The sequence below is a fragment of the Geotrypetes seraphini genome, chromosome 15, assembly GCF_902459505.1.
Source record: "Geotrypetes seraphini chromosome 15, aGeoSer1.1, whole genome shotgun sequence".
NCBI lineage: Eukaryota > Metazoa > Chordata > Amphibia > Gymnophiona > Dermophiidae > Geotrypetes > Geotrypetes seraphini.
In genome coordinates, this window is record NC_047098.1 from 24,286,235 (window position 1) to 24,305,961 (window position 19,727).

The 19,727-nt window shown below is 41.3% G+C and overlaps 1 protein-coding gene across 9 annotated transcripts in view; it reads right to left on the minus strand.

Annotated features, from left to right (window-relative positions):
* Positions 1-6,091: 6,091 nt before the first annotated feature.
* RERE (arginine-glutamic acid dipeptide repeats) overlaps positions 6,092-19,727 on the minus strand; it is a 468,133-nt gene continuing 454,497 nt past the window's right edge. For all 9 annotated transcript variants that reach the window (XM_033922383.1, XM_033922386.1, XM_033922385.1 and 6 more), the window contains 3 exons: positions 13,346-13,492; positions 10,483-10,663; positions 6,092-9,548 (listed from right to left, as the gene is read on the minus strand). In XM_033922383.1, coding sequence (XP_033778274.1) covers positions 9,515-9,548; positions 10,483-10,663; positions 13,346-13,492 — 362 coding nt within the window. In that variant the 3' untranslated portion in view covers positions 6,092-9,514. The remainder of the gene's footprint in view (positions 9,549-10,482; positions 10,664-13,345; positions 13,493-19,727) is intronic.

A 19,727-nucleotide genomic window follows, 5' to 3' on the forward strand; every position in this document is an offset into this window, starting at 1 on the left:
CTTGTATTCTAAACATTGTGTTAACCTTTTTAGGAGTTACCTGCATTGACAGAGGGCTCTCCCAGTTCTTAAATAGGGTACCTCTCATGATCCTATGTAAAGGTATTTTTATGCAGTCATTTGTAGGAGATTCATAGTCAAGAAGTTCTTCCTGTCTCCATTTTAATGGGTAAAGCATGATCCATCTGAAGATATGCTCTCTAGCAGAAACTTTTGCCTTTGAGGTGGAAAAGGATCAGAAGGGATGCCATAAGATTCTTCTTCTAAGTCTGGCAGATCCTCATCTGAGTGGATATATACTCCTCAAAATACTCTCTTAGGTGAATCAGGAAGGGTACATCAAGCAGTGTGTCGACACTCTGACCCATGAGATAACTCCTCTGCCAATGACAACATATGTATTGATGCTCGATGTTGAGCAGAGGTATGTGACCTCATGCTTGATCAATACCTCAACGTATCCTCAGGTTGGTCTGAGGCAGGCATGGACTCCTTTAAAGCCTGTGAAGACTATCTGTAATAGCCCCAAAAGCTTTTGAGCATATCCCATCTCCTCCTAGTATCTGCACCGGAAGAGACATCAGTGTAGAAACAGTCTGCGGTGCTATCTGGGCATGTTGAGGAATGCCTGGGAGGAGACAACCTACAGTAATGGAACACGATCCATGGTGTGTCAATACTTATGTGTCGAGGAGATGGACATCTGGGAAAATGCTGTGTCAAACCTAGAAGGGGAAGAATGTTTATGCTTTTTAGCTTTCTTATGTGAAGCATCTTCTCATGGACGATGTATGGCTGTAGATATCATGCCTTGTCTCTAAAAGAGCCCAATGTCTGAAGCTCTCTATGTGGCTTCAGTGTACGCTGGGCACCAAATCTCCTACCATGTTTGATGTCGAACTGAAAAGTTTATCACACTGGTTTTGTCAGGATTTCAGTGACCTCATTGCATAAGCAGAGTTCACAGCAAATGTCTCAATGCTCAGGACCTAGTCACTAAACACACCAATTATGGGGGTCAAAGCCTGAATGGTCCATTTACACTGAGTATATTTCTCAAAGTTGCTCAGCACCCTCTGACATGGATGGGAAAAATGGCAGACACAGAGTCAAAAGGCTTGATGGCCCAGGGAGCTTGAATGAAAAGTATACTGAATAACATCCTCGAAGTGGCATGAAGGCCATAAATGGAAAAAAATAGAAGAATTTAACCAAACAAAATACTGAAAAGCAGTAAGAATTATGAAGAAGACAAAATAATATCAGGAAGGGGCAAAAAGGACTTCAACGCACTGAGGAGAGATCATAGATACAGCTTCTCAGAAAACAGAACTGTTGGTCCCACGTGCCGATGGTGGGTGAGAAGGAACCTGCATGGGTGTGCACTGCCTAAAGATTTAAAGTGATTGTGCACTTGGCAGTGTCCTTACTGGGTTCTGTGGATAATGTCATCCACGTGAGAAAATTATGCTTGGCTCTCCTCGGAGAAACACTTGTTTTGGTGTTTTGCATCATTATTATTCTGCATAACCCAATTACACTTCTGCTTCAGGAAAGAAGACCAGATGTTCTCCTTAATGAAGTTTCTGGTACAGTGCATAATTCACATTTCCTTCAATTATTGCAGGTTTTCAGGTGCTGAAGCAGCAAAGCATTGCCACAGCATAACACTACCATCACAAGTGACTGTTGGTGTGATATTCTTACTATGGAATGCTGTATTTGCTTTATGCCATAATGGGACCTATGTTTTCTACAAAGCTCAACTTTTGTCTGTCCATAGTATCTTATCCCAAAAGATTTGGGGATCATTCAGATGTGTGTTTGCAAATGAGAGATAAGCATTATTACTCTTGGTTACAGTGGTTTCTGTCTTTCTACTGTCCCATGAATACCATTTTTACTGTGCCCTAAGAAAGATCAGCTAAACACCCTTTCAATGATATATGTGAGGTGAATTGATATACAGTATTACTGTTCAATGTTTTTGAAGTTATATCCTTAGAGACCTAGAGGCTGATGAGGGTAATCCCCAGTTTTAAGCCTCAACATCCAATCATCGCTTAAAACTCTTTTTTCTTTTGAAGCCATGTGATCTTAATGTTATAATTTGTATACATTATGTGAACTTATCTTAAAGCGGTTCACATAATTTATACAAGTTATAACATTAAGAATCATACGGCTTCAAAAGAAAAAATTTATAAGCGATGACTGGATGTTGAGGCTTAAAACTGGGGATTATTCCCATCAGCCTCTAGGTCTGAGCATATAACTTCAAAAACATTGAACAGTAATATATGAATTCACCTCACATTCATTGAAAGGGTATTCAGCTGTTTAGCTGATCTTTCTTTAAATATATAATTCCCTTTCAGCAGTTCAGCATTAATACTCCATAATTTAGTTTGACTATGCCCTTAATTTTGGCAGGCAGCCATTCCTCGTTAGATTCATCACTGTTCCAAGTCTTCTCCATTTGGAGATAATGGCTCTCACTGTGTTTCAGTGGAGTCCCAGAGCTTTAAAGAAATGGCTTTGTAACCCTTTCAAAACTGATATAATTTCAACAATTTTTTCATCTCTTCTGGAATTCCCTTTGATCTTGTCATATTCTTGTAGAAACCTTGTGTTAACTATTTTACTCTTATAGCAAGGTTCTATATATAGTGAGGTTTAGATTTAACAGGGCTGGCTGCAACCAATCCTGGTTATATTCAATCAACTGAATCTAATCAATTAAATTTGGTCAATTGGTTGATGAGTAACTAGGGGACAGTTACTTTTTCACATCAAGATGGGTGTTGGATTACTTTGTTCCTTAAATGATATATTAATTTAAAAACTGTGTTGTATTTACTCATTTTTATGTTATTTAAATATTACACTTTATTTAAAGATCATAAACTATTTATTGACATACATGTAAATAGGGGAAAACAAAGGGAGGTAGACAAAATCTATTTTGCATCACTGAACATTCACAAATGTAGTTATGAATGCATACATTGTCGATCTTTTCTACAGAATTAGAGAAACCAACAGAAGATGCATATTACCTTGCTCAAGATGGCCTGTGTCATCTCATAGAATGTAACTCTTCTGATGTGGCTCAAACACTCAAGTCCTAAAAGATAAAGAAGGAAAAATATCCTACCTAGTGAACAGGTTTCTTGAAATTCTACAATTGTCCCAACTCTAGGATTTGCTTCTCACCAGGTGGCATTATAGCAAAAGACATGTAGCAAGGCCTCTCCCCTAAATAAATATTTTTGCCGTGCTACTTTCCAAGCTGAAAAATGAGCCACTGCTTTGTTTGGGAATCAAGAAAGGAATAAGTCACCAATAAATCATGGAACATCTCTGCTATAATGCTGCCAGACACAGCTTTGGTTTTTATCTCACAGTGTGGGCCATAGGAGAAGTGTACTAGAAAGGGTAAAGGGTGGGAAAACATACCCTGGTGAAAGTGTTAAAGGAAGGCACTGCACTACTGTTTCCTAAGTACTGTCCATAAGAGCCATTCTTCCTAGAGCAGGGATTAAGGTCTGCAAAAGTATAACCTCTGGCTGACAGCTGAAGATGCAAACAGAAGGGCATCCAAGTGCTTAGAGAAAAAAGTGATTTTGGAAGACCAGGACTGGAGATCATATCAAGTGACCATAAAAGTGTGAGATTTGTTTGCATCTCATCTCATCCCATCTCAATTCCCCATCCTCTCAAAAAGAAAATTAAAACATTATTTTTTTGTCTTCTTCCTCTTCATAGATAATGAATGCATGTGCATGCTGCTGTACAGAGAAACATGGAGAAAAATCTTTACTTCTTCACCAAATGGGTCTCTGGTCAACTGTGCAAGGGAATGGACAAACTGAAGAAACAAAAATATGTCTACTCCAGCACAAACCATATTTCAAATAAACATTTCCGACACATTATACAGCTGATTAAGATCAAGTCTTACAAAAATGTTGTTTATAAGCTAGAATTGAAGGGCTGGAAAGCAGAATCAGGGTTCACCTGGAAGAGGTTCTACTTGTTTACAGCGTTATGGGGATCAGGTGGCAGTAATGTGTTCATTTTATCGCAATTCATTATGAATGACCAAACTAAAGCTGCCCTAAAGCAGATAACATTTCCTTTTAAATTGTTGGTTAAACGGTGGCTCTAATGCCATTTTGCAGTAGGTGCACAGTTACAACTAACCTTCTGGACCACTCAGTAACTAAGCATTTTATTGCTGGCAGGTTGGACAGAATACAGCAGTACAAGATAGCCTTTAAAAATATATTTTTCCATTTTTGGGTCCTCTGTTTTTCTGATCTTACTACTAGGTTTCCCTTCTTTGTCATTTCTTTCTTACATGTTTAGTTTTTGGATGTGAGCTACAAATCATGTGTTACTACCTAGCCAATATTAAGAATTCTCTACTCAAGCGGGCAGTGGCAGCTAAGAAAAAAAACACAATGTAAGGAATTATCAGGAAAGGAATGGAAAACAAAAATGATAATGTTATAATGCCTTTGTATGGCTTCATAGTGCAATAGCACCTTGAATATTGCATGACATTCTGGTCACTGCATCTCAAAAAAGATATAGCAGAATTAAGGGCTTCTTTTACTAAACCATGGTAGAGCTTTTATTCAGGCCAGCAAGGTACCTTGCTCCTATGAATATAGGAGCATTTAGCTTGCTGGCAATGAAATAGGGTTAAAAGAGCCCAAGGACTTCATCTCTGCCAATTTTGAGGCAAAACAAGAAGGTTCTAGACAACTTAAAAAAAATAAAAATTAGGAAATCCAAGATGGCCACTATGGCAGAGTTTTGGCACCAAAAAAGGCTCCAAAATGCCTTAACTAAAATAATAATTAAAAACACTCAAAACCAACAGTGAAAAATGGATTTTAGAGGTGGGGAAACCTAAGGGAAGGGGCAGAAATATTAAAAAAATATTTTAAAGACCTCCTCCTAATTTTCCTCATAGACTAACAGCCTTACTCATTGTGACCCATGATGGATTATGTGTTGCAGCCTGCCTCAGCTCCTAAAAGTAGCTGGATCTGGGAGAAGAAATTACTGACTCAAAAGAACTGCTTCTCCAATGCTGAACCTTCAAGCTGCCAGTCGAACGGGAGTCTGAGCTTCCCACCCCCACAGACCCACACGTGAAAAGGGGGAGAAGAAACGCTGCTGATACCCTGTGGAACCCTGCTGAGCCCCCTATAGATGCCCGACACTGTGCTCGTCTCTGCGACCCAGTAGGTGAGCAATGCTACAAGGGGAATGGACTCAGAGTGCCAGAAAAGCTTCTTCAGGTTGACCAATAGGTACCACAGAGAGATTGGCTTGTCAGTTGAAGACCTCAGTCTGCTTCTCCTCCACGCAGAGCTTAAGCCTTGACAAGGGGAGCTCTGAGCAACAAAAGCAGTCAAAAATGAATGAATCAGACTAAAAACAGAGCAGATCAGAATCACTCCTTTCGGTTCACATGCAGAAGGAAAATCTGAAGGTGGCAGCAGAGCCCTCTGGGAAGAAGATTCAAAAGCTGGAGCGGATTCCTTTTGCACGGCTCACGAGCATGGGCTATTATTACCTGTCCGTACAGAATGACATACCTATTGCACTACAAAATCTGTTTTACTCTTTTGGGATCTTGCAGGTACTTGTGAGCTGTATTGGTCACTGTTGGAAACAAGTCAATGGGCTTGATGCTATTTACTTGGACAGACCAAAGATTTAACTCTTATATTCTTAAACTCTCCAGTTCTTTATGCAGCAATTTTGGAATGTACTAGTGCAATGTTGGAAGGGAATTCTGATGACAATCACAAATTTCAAAAGCAATGGGGAAGGATTCAAAAACCTTTAGATGTACATAGTTTCTTTTCCCTCTTTCAGACAGTTTATGCTTGCAGTGTAAAAATACCACCAAACCTACTGGAATGAGACTTGCATGCTGTGGAAAGTCACTCTGAAGATTCCCTGTACCACAAGATTTTTCTTAGGCTGAAGCAGTCTATAACTCCCCCTTTGTGCCCCTCCAGGTACATCAACAATAGATAGGTAAAGCTTATACACCAGGTCCAGCTGCTGTGGTGTAGCTTTGTTTATTTATGTCCACAAATATTTCAAAAAAATTACAAAATACTCAAAATGGAGAACACAGAACTCACACTTTTCTGGGTTTCTACTCTGTTTTACACTGTGTTACCCCATGGCAATCTACTCATATATACATTAAAAGATTCCATATATATATATATTTATATTTATATATATATAGAAATGGAACAATCAGAATATACACTCTGTTTTAATGCTGCAGTAAAACAAATGAGAGGTGGGACCATGGCGACACTGCACAAAATAGGTCTGGACACAAAAGCAAATGAACAAAAACTAGACATCCTCTCCACATACCTGAACAGAAAAGGGGGAAGATAACTAAAATAAGAGATTTCTTAGCAAATGTGTGGTTAAAAAAGAGCTGCAATAGATAAAGGTATGCTTAACCAACTCCAGGTCCTCCCCCTTCATGACCAAAATAGCTTAAAAAATATTTAAATAAATAGTTTGATATATATAAAAATTTGCTAATGAGCCTTCAGGAGGAACATGGCAAGAAAAATAAACTGTATGCAACCAGGAATAGCTGGGGGGCTGGGTGGGAAGAGAATGGGCCTGCATTTCAGCCTGTCCTCTGCTAGGCTGAGCAGTGTATTACCTGCAGGCCAGCAAGGTACCTTGCTCCTATGAGTATGGGCCTGCATTTCACCACATTTCACATTTTGGTTTTGATTTCATTGTCTTTTGGTTAGAAAGTAGATTCTTCTGAAATTACATCAATTGTTCTTGCATTATAAGCTCCATGAGCTTCTGCTCATGACATACATAGAAGATGGGGCAAACTGACCATTCAGGCAACTGGGCAGTTGCCCAGTGCCTCCCTTCCCCCTTTCTGCAATCCAGCACAAATGGCATCTTTCTGGAGGTGCTCAGCAGCAGCAATTCAGAGATGCCATCCTGGCCTGCTTGGAGCCTCTCTTCTGATGCAAATTATCCCTCTGATACAACTTCTGATTTATATGGGGGCAGTTCGAGTCAGAAGAGAGGCTCCAAACAGGCTGTCGACAGCATCCCTCAATTGCTGTCCTCCAGAAAAACACAGCTTAAGGTAGCCTGGGGAAAGCGGGTGGAGGGAAAGATGATGCAGAAGTTTGGGGGAGGGTGAAGAGAGAGAAGTTATGCATGGGGGATGAAGGGGGAAAGAAGAGAATGAAATGATGCACTAGAGGAGAGGAGAGATGGGGGAAGAAAGAGAGAAGTCTTATTGCCCAGGGGTGGGGAGGCAGGGCCGAGGAGCCTTATATAGTGAGGCCCAGGCACATCATCGTCTGGGTGCCTAGATCCCTCTGGGTCTGCCCCCGCATGGCAGAACTGGCCTTGCAGAAAGAATGATCTTTTGTTAGTTCCCAGTAAAAAAATTGTCACAAGCCATCAGTCTCACTTAATCTGTTCTTACTGCATTTTATGACTAGTCTTCCTTACACTGCAAAACATGGCAATAACTAGAGGGGGAAGGATGAAGGCTCAGTTTACTTGATATTTTAATATCTTACAAGTAAGAGTCAACCCCTTTTCTACTATTTCTTTCAAAACTAGAAGCTACTTAAAGATATTAAAAACAAAGTTTATACTCTTCATATCTTGCTGTTAAAACTTTCATGGGTTTTTGTTTCTCTATTAAAATATCAATCAAGTTTGGTCCCCAGGGTACTATTCTATGCTTAGGCCAGTGTTAAAATTACAGAATTTGAAATGACGACTCTCATACAGGTTCTAGCATTCGGAGTTACATAATGGGGACAACAATTAAGGAACAAGAAAGAGGATTTTAAAAAACTGAAGTGGGGTGGCTAAATATATTTAGCAGAACCACGTTCTCCCCACTTGGCATATACTGTCCACTGATGTCAGAATTGTTACATTACAGTTTACAAGGCCTGTGATAAACAGGCATCAAGTAGTAAGTGCATACCACATTGCAAAGAATGATCAAATCACCCCTTTTATCTGTTGCAGCTCAGTACAGTACCAAGACATCAACCTCCACATATAACAGTCTACAGATGAGACCTGAGGTCTGCCTACCAAGTGAATGCAGATTATCAGGGGATCTCCTCATTTCATGCTGCCTCAGAGAAGATCCAGCTTGAGTGTGGTAGTTTTGGGATACAGTAGATGGAAAGTGCAGACATTAGTTAAATCTTATTGCCTTTACTACTGTGGAAGAGAATCCATCAGTACCTTCATATACATTGGCAATGGGCCTGCAATGCAACTCTGGTGTGGGATTACTGGCTGAAATGTATTGTTAAGGTGATGAAGCTGTTAGTCCTTATATAAAAAGATGAGGGTGGGCCACAAAACTACTTAGTGCAGATGGGGAAAGTAAAAGCATTTTCACTGATGGAACTGTATCTGTATGAAAGCTTTATGTGCATAAACGATCAAATAGGGATCTAGCCTCAACTTTAACACAGAGAGGAGCAATGCTGGAAAATCTATCAGAGAATAGACTATGATAAAGTCTGTAAAGCAATTCTTTTGATTTCTGCTATGAGGAAAAAGGAGAATGGGAAGATACTGGAGTATGTCTGAGACTGGCAGAGAGGAGGAGGTGGCAAATCCCTGGGAGTTCAGCACCAGGGTCTAGGACAAGTTTATTAATCCCCCTCCAAAACAAAATAAATCTAAATAAAATGGATTTACCTGTGTAACATTTTTGTCATCTTTTAATGCTATTAATATGCTGAGTTTTCAGCTTTTCCCTTGGAAATTAGTGCCACCCAATTGTTCCCCTTTAATTAAAGGGATAATAAATCATGTTACAAAATCAACTCTAATCTCTTAGTACCAGGCAGGTATTCAAAATTAGTAATGTCAAGTGGATAAAACAGGACTCTAAATGTGTGTTTGTTTCTCTTTAAACTTATTTACAGATTTAAAAAGCCATGCTTACAGAACAGAGCACTTGTAAAATTCTGAAGATTTTCCTACAATGTATTAAAATAAAAGATGGTTTTTAGTTATAGCACTTCAATTGGAAACTTGCACACTGTCTGAAATCCTTGGTTTTCATCCACTCTGTAATTATTACTAGAACTGAATGTCTCAACGCACAGTGACAGAGTAACTGGATTCTAGCACCTATGAGAGACAGAACTCTCTGGAGGCAACAGGCCATTCCCTGGCTAATTATTTTTTTCCCATGAGGCATCAGAATAGCGTCATGCAGGGAGAGACAAACCAGTCTCAAGGCGCCATTTCTGTGAGTGAGCAATAGTAGGTTGGAACATCTTTCAAGTGGCTTTTTTTTTTTTTAATAGAAAAAACTATACAGATATTGTCCCTTGATTTCCGTTCACCACTGCCTCTGATGGTCCATCAGATTTTGCACTTTTCTCTCAAGAACTGGTCATCCCACAGCCAGCACTTTGGCTGAGTAATAGGATTATAGTTGCTTGTCACCTTCTTTCTTCAGTCGACTGAAAGAGGAAGGGAGGGAGAGGTGTCAGTGATGGCAAGACTTCCTACAGCAAATAGCATAAGACAACACTGCAATGTTAGAGAGAGATCAGTCTAGGTGGCTGATTGTTCTGGTACAGTCAGTACTATTCAGAAGTACCTGATGTGACTAAACAAATCCTAAAAATCATTTATATTTACACTTAATTGAATGAATCATAACTTGCTTAGGCAGGAACCTCTGGTACAGTAAAAAGATTGAGTAAGAATATTTCATTTTGCCACGGTAACTCATTTGTTCACTGGCCATGCTTATTAGGCTTTTCGCACTAGTTCCTGATCTCAGTAGGCATTTTGACTGTATAGCACAGTGGTCTCAAACTCGCGGCCCAGGGGCCACATGCGGCCCACCAGGTACTATTTTGAGGCCCTCGGTATGTTTATCATAATCACAAAAGTAAAATAAAACAGTTTCTTGATCATATGTCTCTTTAGCTATAAATTACAATATTATTATTAAGACTTAGTCAAAAGGAAAGATTTATAAACTATAAAGAGTTTTACTTCATGCAAAATTGTCATTTCTTTAATAAGACATTACCTATTTTTTCTGAGGCCCTCCAAGTACCTACAAATCCAAAATGTGGCCCTCCAAAGGGTTTGAGTTTGAGACCACTGGTATAGCAGTATAGAGAAAACATAAAATGCACAAGTACAAAAAGGAACCAAATTCTGATAAAAGGTCTTTTGTACATTTATATTCTCATGCTCTCTTTCCTACTTGATTATTAATCATACAAATGACCAATAAAACTTTGAATTTAAAGAGATTGAAGAACCAAAATGGAAAGCCAAGAAAAATGAAAACAGAAGGCAGTCAATTGATTTATCAAGGCAAAAAAATTCTCCATCAAGATTTCGATTCCCATTCAAGTTCTCTCTTGAGTTACTCACCTGTAGTAATCTTCCTGACTAGGTAAGTGGCCACCATGCATGTGGGGGTGCCCATGTAACCACTGTTGCTCCATTGCCAACCTCTGCAGCTCAGCTGATTGGGCATGCATGGCTTGCAGCTGATGAGCTGCTGACATGGGGGGTGGGATGGCACCAGGTAAGTCTCGAGGGTAAGGGGTACCTGCAAGAAGAAATGCAATTAAGCAGAAACTATTAGCAAAATGATGAAAAAAAACAGAATACATGCCCAAAGCTGGTAAAGGAAGGAAGAAAAACTTCTCTTTTTTTGGCAAGTTTAACCCTCTTGCTTTAACAATAACACATTTCTAGTTGGGTTAGATGAAATGGTGAAACTTTCCCAGCTGTCCCTAGCTCGCAGTGCAGATTCTACACTTGGATATCAGCCAAATGGTTGAAGAGTTCTGTTGAGGGCACAGAATTCCTCAGAAGACTGTCTGTATGCTGACAAAGGACAGTAATGAGAGGACAGAATAAACATGGTTTTTCACCTCTCATCCTAGGCCTTGATTTTTATACTCAGAAAACTCAGTTATGACACCCAGGAGATACTGCGAAAGACATGTAACAGCATGAACAAAATGTCTATGGTTGGAACACACTTGAAGGACACAAATCCAAGGAGATGAAGAAAACCAGAGCCAGTATGGCAGAAGACTTAATTGATAGAATTACAAGAGAATTAGCTTCATTTGTAATTACTCAAGATCTCCTCTCCCCTATGTTTACATTCCTACCAAATCTGCCCAACCAAGACTTCCTGTGAAACCAGGAGAACTTGGGACCCTAAGATTGCCCATAAAGGTATCACTACTGAACACAGCAAATGACATCAGAAAAAAGATCAAAATTAGCCAATCCATTCTGCCCTGTTGAGATGCTTCCACTTTTGGTTGATAAGCATAAAATGTTTCCATAGGATTTCCAAAGGCTTAATTTTTACACAAAAAGGAAGTGTTACTATGGAGTCATGGGAAATTTGAATTCAGACAGTCTCTGTCTCTACCACTACTTCTGGGAGACTGTTCCATGCATCTACCACCTTTTCTGTAAAAAAGTGTTTCCTTAGATTACTCTGGAGCCTATCACCTCTTAATTTCATCCTATGCCCTCTCATTCCAGAGCTTCCTTTCAAATGAAAGAGACTCGACTTATGCACATTTACATCAGTTAGGTATTTAAACATCTCTATCATATCTCCCCTCTCTCGCCTTTTCTCCAAATAATATAGATTGAGATCTTTAAGTCTGTCCCCATACGCCTTATAATGAAGACCACGTACCATTTTAGTAGTCTTCCTCTGGATCAACTTCCTTCTTTTTTTGAAGGTGCGGTCTACCGAATTGTACACAATATTCTGAGGTATCATTAAGTCTTATACAGAGGCAACAATACTTCCTTTTTCCTACTAGTTTTTGCCTCTTTGGCAAGTTGTTCTTCATATTCTTGTTTAGCTTTCTTTATCAGAAAGATGAGGGTGGGTCATGTTTGCATCTAACTTGCCAGGCTTATGTGTCTTCTTATTTTCTTCATTGGAATCCTTTTTCCATTCTTTAAAGGATGTTTTCTTGGCTGTAAAAAGCCTTTTTCACTTCACATTTTAACCATGCCGGCTCTCGTTTTCTCTTCTTTCCACCTTTTTGAATGTGTGGAATACATCTGATCTGGGCTTCCACAATGGTATTTTTAAACAACATCCACGCATGGTTTACACTTCTGACCTTTGCCACAGACCCTTTTAGTTTCTTTTTAACCATGGTTGCCCTTGCGAAAATTAAATGCCAACACAGTAGATTTCTTTAGTGATGTCACTCCAGTTATCAGCTCAAATCTGATCGCTTTGAATTTCGAAATTGCGATTTTATCAAAATTTTATTAAACTTGAAACTTGAACTTGTTATGATCACATTTTGCCAGCGGACCAAACAGTTACCTCCTATATTATGTCCTGTGGTTTAAGGTTATAACCAACACATTACTTATTTGTTTTCTATTCCGTTGTCCCCAAAGAGCTCAGAAAGGGTTACAGGTTAAACATACTTTTCATATAGTTAACAGGTTACAATGTGACATAATTACAGTATAGGTTTATAATAGAAGGTTGTATCCTAACTTGAGACAAACTAGGGGATCTAGTAGCTCTCATAGTTATCTTAACAGTGCATGTTTTTTTCAAGTTTTTATCTTAACTAGTCACATTAGGGATCTAATACCTATATACAAAATGTACAGTTTAAAGGTTACAATTGCCATAGTTACAGTGATAGATTTTTCAATACAAGTTTTTCAGATTACTTCAGGTTTTATTGGAAATTTCCTCTTCTTGGGGGCCTTAAGTCCAGCTGACCCAGGGGAAAAATGACCCAAACTAACATTCAAACCCATATTCTCTGCATAGCAGTGTGCAGCACTTTCCACTAAGATACTAGATCAACCTAGCATTATCTACAATACAATATGGTGCAGGCAATTATAAAAGAAACCCTAAATATCATATCTGCAACAGGTACTCAACTCCCCATGACCTGTTCAATGAGGATGCTCATAAATAGCAGAAGAGTATGTCCAATCCTCCCACTTCCAAAAAAACATAGCCATAAAAAAAATTATAATCTGCCTTATGTCTGTACAAGACAAGGTACAATCAATTCAATAACCCTTCCCCCACCCCCCGATCTTACAATTCATCAGTAACAAAATAAAATGACAGTGGAAAAACATCCCCTCCTAAAAAAAAGGTCATATTCTCACACAAAATGAAATTCAATTCCCTCATAAGAACTTTGAAAAATATCACTTCATATTCTACTGCTCAATACCAGTCATTTGTGAATGTGGGACTCACCAAACACTGGGTGCCGGAGCATCTCATGTTCATGGGGGGGCTGCCCAATCAGTGGGTTTGGTAAAGCACCAGGAGGATAAGGGAACCGTGCCAAATGAGGTCCAGCTGTTAAGGGGTCAACCAATGGATGTACAGGTCCTGCTGAACCTAAAAAGCAAGCAGTGACTTTTACCACACCTTGGGGAGAGAGAACACAGTGAACTCCAAAGCTCAAATGTTGTTTCACGTCACCTGCTGATTACCTGGAACGCCATCTGCTATGACCTCAATTCAACTATCTCTTCCAAAAATGTCTTAAGTGACAACTGACTTGCCAAAGCAGCATTTGAATTTTTAAAGTGGAAACCTTGCCTCTCAGCACAGAGGAAAGGGAAGGCACTGACCTACAGGGAAATAGGACTGGAAAAACAGAAGCAATAGAAGAGTGACCCCGGGCTCAGTCAACTCACATGGACTCTGGGAACTCTGACTGTATCCAGGGCCATTTGCTAACTGCAATCTCCTTGCCTGTGTGTTACAAGGATGATAACCAGTAACGGTTAACTGCTTCAAAAACACACTATTAATGGAAGTGCACTTTCCTCTCAATCACAAATATTATGTGACAGTGATATATTAAACATGCTACTGGGACTGTCCCTACCTAGGCAATTCAAATCAAATACAAAAAAGGAGCAGCAGACAAGGTTCTCTAGGCATGCTTTCAATGAAGAGATATGGATTCAAATTTAATCCATGCTACTGGGTAAGCTGCAAGCAAACTGGCAACTGAAAACTAAACTAACAGATAATAATGTTAAGTATGGCAGCACATATAACATCTAAATTACAGGCCACACTCCATGTATCCCAATCTGGCAGAGTTGTATAGGAGGTGGAAATCATATCAGTGACTGTAGTCACAGGGCATATCACATTTTTTGCAGGTGGAAGTACATCTCACCTTTAATGTATTTCATAAATATATACAGTAAGGTTTACTACTTTCATTCATATATTTATTTTCTTATTGCCATTAAAAGATGATTCTCTTGTAGAAATTACATTTTAATTTAATTTGAAAGTGACAAAATCCAGTTAGAAGCTACATTCTGTTACATCTACTATGGATTCTATACACGTGGTGATCAATCTGCTCCCGCAAACTGGACTTGCAGAAGTGAGAACATTTATAACTTTGAGCACCTCCCATCTAGAGACAGAGCACAGTGCACCATCCACCATCCAGTTTTTCTTCTTCAAGCAAACCGTGCAGAGGTGTTTCTGATCTGCTCTGCTTAGCTTTTTTCTTTTTCTCGTCCAAAGTTCATTTTACTGAGTCTTCGGTTCCTTGAGACCCCCTTCTGGGGGATTCTCTGCCTGGGAAAGGACACAACAGGTTCAGTTGAGCTGGACTGCAGCCCTGCAGGGCAAATCTTCAAGTGGACCTGGAGAGCCAGCCTGCTGTGTTTCTTCTGGGCTTCTGGGTCCAGCTCACCTTCCAAGTTTTTCAAGGCTTGGATGCAGGCTATGGGCACCCTGTGTAACATCCCTTGCAGTATTAGGGTGACGACTGCATATTTACCCACCCCTGTCATGCTTCAAGGGTCCCTGAGGGATAGAGGCTGTGTCTGTTCGGCTAGCAGCTTGAAAATTCCTTGATTTGCTGGAAGCATCTGAGGCAAAAAGTCCTTTCCACCTTTTTGGCTGTATTGAAAGAGCTGAAGGCACCAACACAGAACTAAAGCCCCATTGATTCCTATGGGAAAATCGGGGTGGGTCAAAAAATCCCAATTCTGAGGATTTCTGGGGTTAGGGTTCAAGTCTCCTACCACCAAAACCCTTTTTTTCTGTGTTTCTAACTTTTTTGAAAAAGTCTCCATGGGCCATTTCTGGCATGATTTTCCTGGCACTGGCCACCTTGGATTTCAAACGATCTTTTTTTCAAAAGCATATATCTACCTCAAAACCCCCTGATTTTGATTCTAATCATCTGGAATGAATTCCTCAGGGGGTGAAGACGAAAATTCATGTTGAATTTATTCGCACGCCTGGCGAAGGACTGACTGTGTTATGCATGCCACAGCGTGTGCAAAGGAGGGACAGGTGCTTCAGTTGAACCGCTATGGGTTTGTGAGATGGGTAAAAAAATATCACCTAGGACTCTCTTGTGATAATGTGAAGTAAATGTGCATGGCGTCTGAGGACTTCACGAGAGCCCAGCCGGAGGATCTTCAGGCTTCAGTTACTTCCCCTGCACTAGGTTTCTCCCTGGAGTTTGTGAATCTTATGTGGAGCGCCTTCCTGAAACAGCCAAGACAAATAATGCAATCTAAAGGTGCGCAACCATTGACCCAGGGTGCATCTTCCTCCCTCCTCCCACCGGTGTCTGCTTCTTGGTTACATGGGCCAGACCCTAGCTCCGCTCCATCTATCTTTCGGAGCAAGATTGAGTGGACTGTAGGTCAGACTTCATCCCACTTTTATCCCACGGCCCTGATGCTGTCCTGGATGATTCAGGCTCCCTTTTTGGGTCGGGCAGTCCTGAGGCCTCCTTGGCTCTGGATCAGGGGAACAAATCCTTGTATCCACTGCCTCTTCAAGTCTGTCTCTGTCCACAACTTTATTTCTGATGCTATTAAAGAATTATAGCTGGACACTCAGCTCTCCACTTACCAATGCACGGTCATGAGTGGTTCCAATGTCCACTTTCTTTCCAGCTCATCTTGATATTACTGCTCTGGTTACGGAGCAGTGGGAGACCCCAAGAGGGCTCCTTGAGAATGGCAAAGGCCACGGCTAGACTTTATCCCATGGCACCCAAGTTCCAGCAGCTCTTTGACCAACCAAAGGAGGATTCGGCAGTGGCTCAAGCCACCGGGTGTACAGCTATCCTGAGTGAAGGTGGTATTATGCTGAAGGATTCTCAGACTCTCAGGGTGGACTTGATTCTGAAGAAGCACTTTGAAGCTCTTGCTCTGGGAATCAAGGAGGCTGCAGCGGCTTCCTTTGCTGTTTGAGCCTGTCACATCAGACTGCACTGTATCCCTCTGCAGAGGAGACAGCTTGCCCCCAACTTGTACAGCAGTGTCTTACAAACTTTCCGGATGACAGCACACTAAATCTAGTGCTCCAGCCGGAAGGCACCCGGAAGTGTGTGGAGGCCCATCTGGTTGCGACCCGCCGGTGGAGGGATCCGTGAGGTGTGGGGAGTAGAGAGACGCTGGCTAGGAGGAGAGTCATCTGCACCAGTTGACTTCCTACAATACGTGCCTCTTGCTGCGAGAAGCATGTCCTGAAGGCAAGCAACCGGCATAGACAATTCTCTTCCTCGCCAGTGTGTTGCGGCACACCAGAAATCTCAGGAGGCACTCAGTTTGCGATACACTGTTGTACAGAAAGGGGTCAGATTGTTTTGTATCAACAAAGACCTTTTTTCATGTAACGGTAACTACTCACAGCACTCTTGACTTCCCTGGTTGAAGTTTTTTTGGGACTCCACTTTTTGTGGTTCTTTGGATGTTTCTGTGGAGAGTTTGTTCCTTTTTTTGACTGTCAGGGTGGATTATGTAAAAGATGCCCTCTACGATCTTATTAGAATCATGAGCAAAGTGTTGGCTTATGCAGTCTCAGCTTGCAGGATGCTTTGGATCCATCAGTGGGTAGTGACTCAGCGTCCAAGGCAATCTTGAGCAGGCTGCCTTTTCAAAGGCAGATGCTTTTCAGTAAGGGCCTTGATAATCTTATTACCAGTGTGGCAGATTGCTGCCCTAAGTCCCTGCCTGAGCATAGACTTCGCCAAAACCCTTGCAGGAGTAGGGATAATTTTTGTTCCTCCCACTGTTCTTGGCAATGCAACCTGGGTCCCTCTACTCAGAGGTCCCTCCAGGGTTACAGGCAACGCTTCAACAGCTCCAGGCGCCAACAGTCTTCTGGGGCTTGCCTCAACCCACTTTCCAACCCCCCCCCCCCCCAATGATGCCAGGTTGCTGACTGCACTCCCACATATTAGGGGATTGCTATTGGCATTTCTGGGAGAATATTTCCTCAGACCAATTTCCTCGGATATCATCCGAGTGGGTCACAAGATCGCCATCCTCCCTGGACTCTCCTGCTAGATGGCCGAAGGAGATCAAGGTCCAAGCCATGCTCCAAAGACTTCTGGCCATAGAACCTGCTACCGATGAAGATTCAGGCTCAGGCAAATACTCCAGATACTTCATCTTGCCACAGAAAGGCACAGAAGACTGGAGGTCCATTTTGGATCTCAAAGCAGTAAATCCATTTTTGTGACAGGGTGAAGACCCTGTCATTGCCAGCAGAGGGATGTCTTAGCAGTGGTAATAGAGCTCATTTGCATATAAGTTCCTGCAAAGGCACCTGGAAACTGTGCAGCACTGGGAGTGCTGTTCAGTGCTGCGTGCGTCTGGTAGCGCTATAGAAATAATTAATAATAGAAGTAGTAGAATGAAGAAATGACGGGTGGTGATTGCTCGGGCCTGTTCAGTTTTAAAAGGTTACTCATTTCCACATGGAGACAGCCCGCTCAGTTATTGCGGCAGTGGCTCCAGGAGACTTTTTGGCGTCTCTGGACCTCACAGAAGCATATCTTCACATTCCTATCTTTCTAGACCAAGGTAGGCAATTCTGGTCCTTGAGAGCCACAGGAGGTCAGGTTTTCAGGATATCCACAATGAATATATATGAGATGGATTTGCATGCACTGCCTCCTTGAGATGCAAATCTATCTCATGCATATTTATTGTGCATATCCTGAAAACCTGACCTGCCTGTGGCTCTTGAGGACCAGAATTGCCTACCCCTGTTCTAGACCACAGAAGATATCTGAGGTTCCACATCTTTCAGCAACATTTCTAGTTTAAGGCTCTTCCGTTCGGACTGGCAACATCCCCCTGAACGTTCACCAAAGTTATGGTGGTGCTTAACATAGAAACATAGAAAAAAGCAGCAGAAAAGGGCTATAGCCCACCAAGTCTGCCCATTCCAAGTATCCCCTCCCCTGAATTTACTCCCTTAAAGATCCCGTGTGAGTATCCCATTTTCTCTTAAAATCCGTCACGCTGCTGGCCTTTATCACCTGGAGTGGGAGTCTGTTCCAATGATCCACTACTCTTTCAGTGAAGAAGTACTTCCTGGAGTCGCCATGAAACTTCCCTCCCCTGATTTTCAGCGGATGATTTTTAAGACTCATCTCTGGTAGATGGGGATCCAAGAACACCTCTATCTAGACGATTGGCTAATCAGAGCCCTGTCCAGACAGAAGTGCGAGCTGGTGGTGCATCAAATGGTTGTGTTGCTCTAGCATCTGGGCTGGATCGTCAATTTCAGGAAGAGCCATCTGGAACAGACCCAGAATCTGGAGTATCTGGGCGATCTTTTTGACATGGTCTGTGGCTGTTTTTCTTCCTGCATCATGCAAACAGGAGCTCAGGAGACAAATACTGTCTCTCTTGGAGATGGAGGCTCCAATGGCTTGGCATTATCTTCAGGTGCTGGGCTCCATGGCAGCTGCCATGGAGGTTGTCCCCTGGGCCATGGCTCACATGTGGCCTCTCCAGAAAACACAGAAACATGATGGCAGATAAAGGCCAAATGGCCCATCTAGTCTGTCCATTCACAGCAACCCATTATCTCTTCCTTTCTCTAAGAGATCTCAAGGGCCTATCCCATGCCTTCTTGAATTCAGATACAGTCTCTACCACTTCTTCCGAGAGACTGTTCCACGCATCTATCACCCTTTCTGTAAAAAAGTATTTCCTTAGATTACTCCTGAGCATCTATCACCCTTTCTGTAAAACAGTATTTCCTTAGATTACTCCTGAGCCTATCACCTCTTAATTTCATGCTATGCCCTCTCATTCCAGATCTTCCTTTCAAATGGAGACTCGACTCACGTGCATTTACGCCATATAGGTATCTGATATTTTTGATGCGGAATTTATTATGTCACATAACAGTGCAGTAGTCTATGCAATCAACTGTATCCACAATAGTTTTAAGTATACTTACCTGACACAGGCCATGTTTCAACTTGATTGTCTTCCTCAGGGGTCCTAAGAATGAACAAATACCTTTTTTGTAGAGAAATGTACCGCATAAATGGAGCCAAAACTGTGAGTGTGAATACTCAAAGGCATAGCAAAATTGAAAGGATGTGAGACAAGTGAAGTCATCAATGTGAGACGTGTTTTGGCATGTGAGTGAAGTGATTAAAATACCATAAGTGGTAAAAGAGTGTGTCCAAAAATGAGTGGTAAAAAATGCTGATTAAGCATAAAGCAAAAGTGCAAAGATGGAGCATGATCCTCAACATGAGGAAGAAGTGAATTAGAGAAATGTGATGATCAATGGAAACAGTTTCAAAACATTTTTAAAAGGTGAC